This window comes from Monodelphis domestica, chromosome 3 (genome assembly GCF_027887165.1).
Source record: "Monodelphis domestica isolate mMonDom1 chromosome 3, mMonDom1.pri, whole genome shotgun sequence".
Lineage (NCBI taxonomy): Eukaryota > Metazoa > Chordata > Mammalia > Didelphimorphia > Didelphidae > Monodelphis > Monodelphis domestica.
In genome coordinates this window covers 42,857,026-42,868,730 of record NC_077229.1, presented here as the reverse complement: position 1 = coordinate 42,868,730, position 11,705 = coordinate 42,857,026, and the positions used below count along the sequence as shown (strand labels likewise).

The 11,705-nt window shown below is 42.0% G+C and overlaps 1 protein-coding gene across 1 annotated transcript; it reads right to left on the bottom strand.

Annotated features, from left to right (window-relative positions):
* Positions 1 to 4,676: 4,676 nt before the first annotated feature.
* On the bottom strand, positions 4,677 to 8,381 carry LOC130458218 (disintegrin and metalloproteinase domain-containing protein 1a-like). Its single transcript, XM_056821734.1, has one exon. The coding sequence runs from the start codon at positions 8,037 to 8,039 to the stop codon at positions 4,818 to 4,820; it is 3,222 nt and encodes a 1,073-aa protein (XP_056677712.1). The 5' UTR covers positions 8,040 to 8,381; the 3' UTR covers positions 4,677 to 4,817.
* Positions 8,382 to 11,705: the final 3,324 nt, after the last annotated feature.

Genomic DNA, 11,705 nt, shown 5'->3' with positions numbered 1-11,705 from the left:
GAAAATGGGTGGGACATATTGGAGACAATGCTGTTACACTGTTAGAGTCTCATACCAAGAAGGAGAGAGGTGCCCAAGTGGCTTAGTTGCCCTGTGATGTGTAATAATCTCACCTGGAAGATGGGAATGATTTTTCCTGGTTCTCTCCCACCAATTTTGGAATGATAGTATTAATAGAATTTATTAATAATATCTTTGCCAAGGTTGAAAGATTGGCTAAATCTTTAGAACTTGTGACAAATATTCATGTGTTCATAGGTTTTTTGTATGTCACACAGCAACTTATGTGAATCCTAATGATGGTTGGTTTGTTTTCAGTTATCATTAAATGGGCTCTTATAATTTTGAGAATCTTGATATTTTTTAGAATCTGTATTATTTGTTGTACTACTGTTTTTAAAAGGTTTTTACCTGGTGAAGAAAAAATTATGTACACTCACACAGTGGATCCTGGCCAAGTTAAGAGTGATATAAATTTCATTTTTGAGTGAATGCCTTTTGTTTTGTCCCTCTGCTAGGCTAACACATTGTCACATGGAATGTGAACTATGAAATTATGATTTAAAAAAAATTTTCTCTTTATGTTTGTAATAGGATATTTTATTTTTTTTCTTTTTTCCTAACCTTGGTGATACTTGAAGTACATTAAATCAATATTAATATTTTTTTAATTGAAGGATAAAGTTTACAGTATAAGTTTACAGTATCTATTAGCCCTAGTAATATGCATACCCAGAAGCTTTCAACTATGGAAACCTGTCATACATTGATAAATGTTATGGGACTTTGTTGAGTGATTATGTCTGACTTCAGGAGAAGGGAACAAAAGAGCCAATATACAGTGCCAAGTAGCACAAGGTCAAAACAGACCAAATTCAATCCAGGGAGGATTATTGAACTCCTATGCCAATACAAAAGGATTTGAAACTAGTGTGCAAATCGAGGTTGAGGCACTTGACATATGTTAAGATGCAGGACTTCCTTGAACTCCATGTGCAATATTCTGTCAAGTACCTCAGGTTGGCTATCATCCTGGCTCCCTCTATCTCTGACAGTGAAGGTACAACCAGACCAGGGAATGATTTTTCTCATTTGCTGCTGAAACTTAGTCCTTTCTCTTTTATAGTTTGGGCATTTTCTGTAGTCTTGGCGGCCAATGGGTAAAGTGCTATATCGCAGCAATTGTCCTACAAGATTGTGGGACATACATCACTTTAATAGAGCCTTGACTGTGATTCAAGAACTTGCTACAGGTTTTTTATCTTTTACTCAGAATTTTATACATGTGAGATTTTTATTTTGGTTTTTTATCATTTTTGTACTTATTATTTTTATACAGAATTTCAATTTTTTATTCTTTTACTTTGGGTTTTTTTGGGGAGGTTTATTTTTGTTTTTCTTTTGACAATTGTTTCATATACCTCATAACTTAGTCATGTATCCCAGTGTGATTCTGGTGTTGGTGAACACCCTCCTCGGGGGGATTGGGTAATTATTCTAAAATCCAAGATTTTAAAATTTTTTGGAGAAATTTCAGGAAAAGAAACTTGCCAACACCCCAAAATCAAGAAAGTGGATCCTTTGGGAGAAGGTGCTTTAAAGATGCCTGAAGAAGCTACACACTACATTAAAAGGTCCAGAACGAACTTTGGGAAATAAAGAACTGAATTGAAGGGGGTTGAACATACTTATTTTATGAATGTAAACTTTTATGACAAAGGGGACTGCCCCCAATTGGCATTTTGTCAATGCATATATCAATCAGTTTTTGTATTTTACTCTTATCTCTGACCATTGTAACTCCCTCTTAGAAAAATGCAATATTGTACGTACTTTTAGCTAGAAGGTATTTAGAGTTATAAGATAGTTATATTTAAATAATCCATTGGGGAGATGGGTCTTCCAAAGGATCACAGGGGTATTTGTGTCAAGGAAGTTTTATCCCTTCCCCCTCCTGAGTAGCCTGTCCATCAAACATTCCTGAGATAACACAGCTGCACCAGATTTGCATCTGTCTACATTCTGTACATCAGTAAAGGTCAGGCTTTGGGGAGAATCGAGAGAGAATTGGGGAGAAGCCAGGAGAAGGAAGAAGTCAGGATGCAGAGCAGGCAGGTGGAGGGAAGGAGGAAAGAGACTGGCAGGCTAGGCACCATGTGGTCAGGTTACTTATAGGAATACCCTTCCAATAAACCTTATAAAATATATATCTGGGTAGAAATATTGTTCCAATTCTTACAAAGCTGAATCAGGGTGGCATGGGCTGCTTCAGGCAGCAGTGACCTCCATGACATTGGCGGTCTTTAAATAAAAGCTCTTTCTTAAGTATGGCTGCTGAGGCAGGAATGCCTGAAGCCATAGGCTGGTTCCTAGGCCCAAATCCAAATCCCTCAAGCTCAGAGAAGGATAGAAAGGAAGTCCTGGAGACCAAGGAGCCAAGGGACCAGGGAGATAGTGTGAAGGAAGATCATTTAGCCCTTAGGTCTGCAGGGTGGGAGCATCTGTCTGGTGACTGATCCAGAGAATTTAGTGAAGTTGAAAAGGGTTCAGCTAGAAAAGAAAAAGTTTAGCAGGAGCCCCTTCCTGCTTCCTGACCCAGAATATCTTTGTGTTTTGTTGGCTTTTTAAAAACTATTACTGTGGCTGCCAGCAGGGTGAACACTCAGAAGGGAGATTGAAGACTGAGGAAAAATAGGTGAGAAAGGAAAAGGAGAGGGGAAACAATAAAGGAAGAAAGCTTAAGGGTTCAACAACCTGGCCTCCAGTGTGCATGTTACTCTGATGGTGATAAGAAAGAGGAACACAATAAAGAAAGACTCAGAGACAAGAGAATTGAAGCAAAAGAGTAATCCTTACAGCAAGTAAGTTCTAGGTGGAGTTGAGCTATGATGGTGAAGAGCTTCTTTGTTCAAGAGCTATGGTGGAGAAGAGCTTCCTTGGGTTTAGACATACTAAATTTTATTGGGGTTGCAAAAAGGAAGGAGGGGGAAGGGGCAAAGGTGGTCTGACAAGTTAGGTAATCATCACAAGATGCACACTGTGGGATCCTAAGACAACAGGTATAGCTAATGCCCCAAATCAAGAGGTCATATGGCCTAAGGCATCTAAGCTTGTTTGATACATATGCTAATTGATTGTTATGGCAAAACAAGGAAACTGAGATATCCAGCCAGACTTCCAGAGTGTAGACTCAGGGATGGGTTAGCAATTTGACAAGGTTAAGTACTGAATCAAGGGCATAGAATTTAGCTTGATAAAAATGAGCACCTAGCTCATGAGCCTGATTTTTGAGAACCCCTAAAATATAACCAAGGTTTATACATGCCTGGACTGCTACAATTACCTTCTGCCTTAGTATCAATTCTTGTTTTTCTTTTTTAAACCCAATAAATAAATAAATAAATAAAACAATACTGGGTATTGGTTCCAAGGCAGATGTAGCATACCAGGCATCGTAGCATCTTGGAAGTATGAATGATGTATTGATATTGTATCATGTATATTCATTTACCAGACACATGGTCAGATCTCTTAATGTTCATTGTATGGAAAGGGGCAGTCCAAAGGACTAGCAAAGGACAAGCAAATTCCTTCCTGGGCTGGACCTTGCCCTGGCTCAGAGTACATTCATTTGCAAAGCACGGGTTGGATTATTCTCCTCCTCTTTCATTCCATCATTGTCAATGCCACCAATGTAAAAACCTATGTCATGTATTCATTAATCACCTCCCACTTGACATTCCTAAGGTCCCCAATAAAGACTGGGGAACATGGGCGAGCCTCTCTCTTCCCTTCTCTTCTCTTACACTCCTTACTTTCCTGGATCTTTTGACTTCTCTGTCCTATCTTTTCCTCCTGATCTCTCTTTCCTCTTGATGCTGTCGCCCCCATGCTTCCTATTAGTCCTCTGACTCTCTTGGCCATAAGAGGCATTAAGGAGTTGTTACTCCCCACGTGTTTTCTTATTCTTCATATTTCCTTTTAATTAATTATCCAAGGGAGATATCAAGGAGTTCGTGCCACTACTCATGTGTTTTAACTTGTTGTTTCTGCATCTTTATTATCCACCTATTTCCTTAGTCTCCCTTCTCCTTCTCAGGTTATTACCCACAGGGAAATATATAGGGACTACAGGCCAGTCCTGATAGCAGAAGAGCAGTACGGGCTAGATAGGGGTTGTGATTTGCCCAGGGTCACACAGCCGGGAAATGTCTGAGGCCATATTTGAACCTAGGACCTCCCATCTCTAGGCCTGGCTCTCAATCCACTGAGCTACCCAGCTGCCCCCCTTAGTATTGATTTTAAGTCAGAAAAGTGACAGGGGCAAGGCAGTCTAGGCAAAGGGGGTTACATGACTTGCCTGAGGTGACACAGCCAAGAAATGTCTAAGTCCAGCTTTGAACCCAGGTCCTCTGGATTCCAGACTTGGTGCTATCCTCTGTGGTCCCTAGGTGTCCCAAGGATGCCTTGATCTGTCCCTAAAGTCATCCTATCCTCTCTGTGTCAAAATCCAACCTTAAGGCTGAATTTTCTTTCGGTTAATGATTCTAACCCCCTCAAAGAGGTTCACCTCCCAGTACTAGGTATCCTCACTGGGGACCCTAGTGATCCCACAACTAGGCAGAACCCAGTCCTATCTAACTCTGAGCTCAAATCAATATCTCACCTGGGGGAAGTTCCATTTTCATGTATCTTTTTATTCAGATATTTCCTGCTTTAAATAACACTTGTGCTTCCAAAGCATGATTTGGTATCATTCCATAGATCCGAGAAGTCATCACTTCCTTGCTGGGGATCCCAGCCCCAATCTTTCTATCTCAGGGTCTCATTGATTGGAAAGAGCCCTGTGTGCTTTTCTGGTCCACACTTTGAGTGCCCATTCCTTTTTGCAGTTTTCTTCCATTCCGGACATACACCAGAATGATGAGGCACCAAATTACACTATTCACAAGGAGGAGGATGGTAACCAAGAACAAGAAGCTGGCCAATATTATTTCTTTATGTCCTTTTCTTCGAAGTCTGCCAGTAGGAGTGTTCAGAGTCTTCCGGTGACTTGATCGGGAGGTGGTGGTGATGATAATAGTGGTGTGGGTGTTGGTAATAGTGGTAAGATTTGGAGTAGTGTTAGTGGTTGGAGGGGTAGTAGTGGTAGTGGTAGTAGTGGGGGTAGTGGTAGTGGTTGGAGTGGTAGTAGTAGTAGTGGTAGTGGTTGGAGTGGTGGTAGTAGTAGTGGTAGTAGTGGGGGTAGTGGTAGTGGTTGGAGTGGTGGTAGTAGTAGTGGTAGTAGTGTGGGTAGTGGTAGTAGTGGGGGTAGTGGTAGTGGTTGGAGTGGTGGTAGTAGTAGTGGGGGTAGTTGTAGTGGTTCGAGTAGTGCGGGTAGTAGTGCGGGTAGTAGTGCGGGGAGTAGTGCGGGTAGTGCTGCGGGTAGTGGTGCGGGGAGTGGTGCGGGGAGTGGTGCGGGGAGTGGTGCGGGTAGTGGTGCGGGTAGTGGTGCGGGGAGTGGTGCGGGGAGTGGTGCGGGGAGTGGTGCGGGGAGTGGTAGTGGTTGGAGTGGTGGTAGTAGTAGTGGGAGTAGTGGTAGTGGTTCGAGTAGTGCGGGTAGTAGTGCGGGTAGTAGTGCGGGTAGTGGTGCGGGTAGTGCTGCGGGGAGTGGTGCGGGGAGTGGTGCGGGGAGTGGTGCGGGGAGTGGTGCGGGTAGTAGTGCGGGGAGTGGTGCGGGGAGTGGTGCGGGGAGTGGTGCGGGGAGTGGTGCGGGTAGTGGTGCGGGGAGTGGTGCGGGGAGTGGTGCGGGGAGTGGTGCGGGGAGTAGTGCGGGGAGTAGTGCGGCGAGTGGTAGTGGTTGGAGTAGTGGTAGTAGTAGTGGTAGTATGGGTTGTTGGAAAATAGGCAGGAAGGGGCCCGCTGTCTATACTGCCCCCATTACCTCTATTTATACAATTCGGTGGGGCATAACCAGAATCACAGTGGCAATGATTCAAGTTGTTACATGTCCCTCTCCCAGTACAATTGAGAGCTGCGCTGCACCTCTTCCTGAGTACGTGTATATCAGAACATATATTGTTAAGGCATATCTTCTCCTCGTCACACACTGTACCAGCGTACACTTCTCCTTGGTCAATGGTCCCTAACTTCTCTAAGAGGTCCGCTCCCCAGCACCATGAACCCTCACAGGGCAGTTGGAAATAGGTATGGTGGTTCTTGCCTTGGGGCAGCTTCTTAATGTTCTGACATAGAAGCCTTCCGCACTTGCTATCTTTGGGTTCACATTTTCGAAAGCGCCTGCGTAGACCATTAATTGAAGGGCCACAGTTCCCGATCCGGTCCCCCTTACTGTTTATACTCTCATAGCAACTATCTGGGGCTTTCCTGGAGCCTTCACCAAAGATCTCAACACACTGTTTATCCAGGCTGTGACAAAACCCCTCATAGCAATAGCCATCCTTGCACTCGGTGCCATCTTGTTTGTAGACATCTGGCTGACACCAAATGGAGGTGCCATTGCAATATTCAGGGAGGTCACATTCATTCTTGCTGGGACGACACACCTCACTTGCCCTCTGAATATTACAATTTTTACAGCAGGGCCCAAAAGCACAAGTGGAGCCCTCAGTCAGCCTGCAGGTGGGAAGGCAGCAAGGGTCATTTGTACAGGTCTCTTCATTTCCACAGTCACACTCTTCCTCTCTGTCTAATATTCCGTTCCCACAGACTGACACCCTGAATAATCTTGTGGGGTCTGGCGATAGATAGATGCATCCCGAATGTGCACCATACAGGAATTTATAGAAGTACTCTAAGCTGCAGTTGCTAAAAAGCTGTTTTTGAGAGACAGACTCATGCATTATGCAGTAATATTCATCACCACACATGCAGTATTTGGAATCATGTTCCATGCCCATACTATGGCCCAACTCATGGGTCATGACAGAGGCAAAGCGGGCCACATCTTCATGAGGGAAGGCAAGAACTCCCGCAGCTTTGATTGACACACACATACCACCAAGATAGGAGTATCCTGCTTTGCTTCCAGTTTCATGCCCTACAATCAGATGGCCAATATTATGAAAAACTCTAGGTAAGAGTCCAAAGTACCTCCATGCACTGAAATATTTAAGAGTTTCTACCAAACTCTGTGAAATTTTGCTCATATCTTTCTGTGTCCAGATCTCTAAACCAACCCAGAACATTTTGACTCTGATTGGATTTACGTAGGTATCCACGATGGAGAGCACTTCCATCACCATATGGGCGGTCTTGGTCACATTGCTATCCCAATTTCGGAACCTCCTGTTGTCAACCACAATAAATATTTTCACTATCTTGTTGTATGGCCATTCATAATGCACAAAATCTTTTATGTGTGACTCATCCTTGACCAATACGGCTTTTGCTTCCAGATTGCCCTCAAATTCAGGCTGTTCTCTCACAGGCCCCGAACAGAAATCTTGTTCATCACTCTTTGTTTGGTACAGGATGTGTTCAAAGTTACTCGAGGCATCAATGGGCTCAATTCTATAGACTTTTCCCTCTATGTTGATTAAACCTTTGAGGCCTGAGCAGGTGCTGATAGACACCAGGGACTTCAGATAGCTTTCCACGTACCCATCATAGTAACAATCATTTTGGAGAAAAGGCATGTCAAGGTTGAGCTTCCCATTGGAATAGGTATAAACAGGGAAGTTGTTAACAAACAGCCCTTTCTTTTGTTTCAGGTGTATCACCACCTTCTTGCCTTTCATAAATATTGAATAGGAGAGTCTTTCAACTCTTTCTTCTCCTTCCCAAGTCATTAATCTCTTGGGGATGACTATTTCATGAGAAGAAGAATACATTGATCCCAAGACACAGTGAATGCTTGGAAGAATCACTGTCAACAGAAGGAAAAATCCTAGGCTGAAATGAGAGAAGCCCAGCCCATGACCCCATTCCCATATCCAAGGGCACTTTGAAAGGAAACCTTCTTTCATCTTCATCCATGACCAACTTGGCTCCTTAGGAAGGGAGTCTAGAGGCATTTCTCTGGCTACATCCCTAGACATGACCAAAGGGAAGCAACTGATAATACCAGGCTTCTGCTTTAACTTAACTCCTCCCCTCAGACCCTGGTCTTTTCAAGGACATGATCTGGAAGCTCTGTAAACTGTTCATTCTCATTCCACAGAGTTCTTAGGATCTCAAATGGTCCTCTGAATCCCTGTCCTCTTTGGCCCTTAGGTTTCAAGTCTGTGTCTTCTTATGGCAGTAGCAGCCCCAATGCTCTTTAAATCCCTGTGGCCTCCCTAGATTAATTTCTTCTGTTCTCACAGTAGATGTACTGACCACATAGGTCCTTCCACTACCTTATCCCTGGTCAGGAGTTGGTGAAAAAAAAGCTCTCTCCATTATGTCCCATCACCATGGAAACCCTCCCCCACCCCTCCCATTATTGCCCTTCCCATTTTTTTAAACCCCAGAGTTCCAGAGCTGGGGCCAAAGGTCCACATGGGTGGGGCTTAGGACTTTGCCTACTTTTCCTTTCTCCAAAGTCAACATTATTCTTTCTTCTCTTTCACATAGTCAACTCTCTGTGACTCAGGGTTTACTCAATGCTAAGGAGATTTGGGCCCAATCCTTGATAGGTAGCTAGTTCCCCGTGTTTGAGGAGCCCATTTTAGATTTACCCTTCCACTCTCTAAGAATTTGAGCCTGTCCCTATTTACCCTCTGCCCCTTCACTTGCCAAGTATCACATGCTGTGAAAGGGAATTCTTTGTTCTCTTTGTCTATTTTGAGTTAACACTTGGATTAACATTAACTTAAGTACCCCTACTTTGTAGCTCACCTGACTATGAAGTGTGAATCAGACTTTCTTTTAGTACCCCTACTTAGTACCTCATCAAACAGTAAGAGTGTTTGCAAGACGTTTGCTAAAGTGGGTAATAATTCAATCAGTAGGAAATTGTGAATTATTTAGAATAGTTTATACCACCAGAGGATGAGAAGTGGATCCCACAAGACACTGCCCCCATGGGCAGTGGTAGACAATTTGAAAGATGTGATTGGTCCCTGTGAAGAGGGGAATGGACAATAAATCACTTATAAAAGCCCTGAATTTCTGGGAATAGAGGTCAGCTTCAGGAGTCATCCTTAACAGCTCCTTTTCTTCTGGTTGAATTGCCTCTTGGAGGGAACTTGGGTGAGTGAATAGCTGGCTTTCCTTTCCTGACTTCTGAAGAGAGTTTAATTTTGGTAGAGGGTTAACAAGTCATGCTGTGCTGAGTCTAGCACTGGAGCAATATTTAATGTGATAAGTTAAATATCTAATCTACCCTCTTTTTGTATTTCTCAACTTTCACTCTCCACCTATTTTGTAAATAAAAACTATTGAAAGTCATTTTGACTTGATCTATAGTATTTTAAATCAGGCGACTGTTATGGGGGTGAAGAGGTGTACCCCTGGGGTTCAGGAAGGATACCTTTTGCAAGAATGCAAGATGCCAAAACTTAGCTTAAAAACAAAAAGAGAAATTTATTAATTTAGAAAGTAATGTTGAGAATTGCCAGGAGGATAGCAAGGTGGAACTGCAAGATGGGAAGCAGTTCCTTGGGAGGACAGCATGAATGGAAAAGCTGTCCCCCCAGATGATATCAGTTCTGGGGATTTTATACTTTTTACAACAGAAAGTGTTAGTCACTCAGACATTTGGTGAGGTGGGGTGATCATCTGACACCTGACATCTTTGGCAAAGGTCTTTTGATATTCCAACCCCCTTTTAAATGTCAATTAACCCAGGAAAGGGGGCTTGTAAAAGGAGTTTGTTGAGAGGGAGAGGGAGAAAAATGGGAGAGATGTTAGCTTAAGAACTTATTAGAACCTCTGATTTCTGAGTTCCTAATATCACTAAGTTACAGTTTAAAAGGAAAAACTTAAAAGACATATCCTAAAATACTTTTTAAGAGAAAGGCATTATTTTTTCAGATTTTATTCAAAACTTCAGAACCATGAATTTCTTGTGGTCTCTGAGCTTGAGAAAATGTGTTGTTGCTTTTTTCATTTTAATACCACATTAAATTTGAAAGAACAAGAATCTCAACCCAGAATCCATCCTTAAGAGCCATTTACATGTCTATCTCTTTAATTGTATGGGTGTTCCAAGGGTAGTTCATCCCCTCCCCCTCCTGGAGGGCTGACTGGTTGATCAACATTCTACTCATACCACAGTTCCATCTTGAACATCAATAAAAGAAAGGGGACAGAACTCACCTGGGTTGCTTTTGCCTGGTCCTGGGGCTGGAGGAGAGAAGTGAGGGAAAGAGAGAAAGATGCCTATAGACTAGAACACATGGTCTGAACTTAAAGTAAGAAAAAGGTTTTTAACTCCATGCTTATCTACCTTTCCTATTCATAAACTTTATGAAAAATAATAACTAGTAGATATATTCATTTTAATTATAACAGTTGGCAAATCACTTCAGTTTAAAAAGTATCCTTAATTTCCTTCTGAGACAGTTTTGAGTTTTGAGTATAGCATAGGTTCTTTTTTAAGAGAAGCAGTTTTAGTCTGCTTGTCTACTTTAATATGCCGGACACGCCTTGAGTTTATAACACAATAGATTAATACTACTAACAATAACAATAATTATTAATTTTCAACACCTATTATTAGTCACCAAACTATTGTTAATTATTAAGAATTATTATTGATAATTGATACTTGTTTATTATTGTTTATTATTATTAATTATTAATAACAACAGTAATTATAATAAATACATATTAATTATTGGTACTATTGCTGTGCAAAAATTACTTAATTCCTTCTATTAGCTTCTTATTTAATCCCACTCTTGTTGCCTTTCACAATAACATAGAAGAAATTTGTGTCTCCATTTTTTATGCTTCAGGAATTTTTCACTGTATAAACTGACTACTTAGCAATTCTCAGCCTAGTTTAAATAGGTAGAATAAGACAGACAGATTAGACACTAGCGGAAATACTGCAACAATCAAGGTAAATCAGGAAATATTCCTCCAGATTCACCACTGCATAAATTTTTTCATTCTTGGGGTGATCCTAATCTTCCTAAGGAACTTTGGATGACAAAAAGGGAAGCTAAAAAACTTTGTAAAGCCTAGATGGAAAAATCTTTTACATGGCCAAATTATGAATCCTTTAAATTCAAGATATTAAAAGATTTGAAGTTAGCCATTAAAAACAAAGATTCCAAAGATTATAAATACTTGTGGGCACATCATGTTGATAAATTAACCATCACCTCAAGAGGTGGAATCATTCTTTCTTTGGAACCAGATCATTCTGGCTTAACTCCTTCAATTCCTCCTCCTGGATCTTTGATTAGATCTAACACAAAATACACCCTATCAACCCACCTGGGTTGTGAGAAAGTCTCTCCTCATACTGATACAAACCAAAACTTGCACCCTTCAGCTCCTCTCCCTGTCAAACCTTGCCCCACTCCTCCCATCCCTTTCTTCCTAATCTATCTCTCTACCCTCCCTTACCATCGCACTACTCATTCCCTTGAGTTTCCTCCTTCTCACTACCCAGTGCCGCCCATCTCCCCTATCTCCAACTGTACCATCTCTGCCTGCCTTTTCCTTTTCCCTACCCTCCTTCCCCTGACCAATTCCACCCATCTTACTATGACTCCTCCTCTAGACCTCACCTATCCTATTCCTCTCCACCCTGACCCTGGTCCTACCCT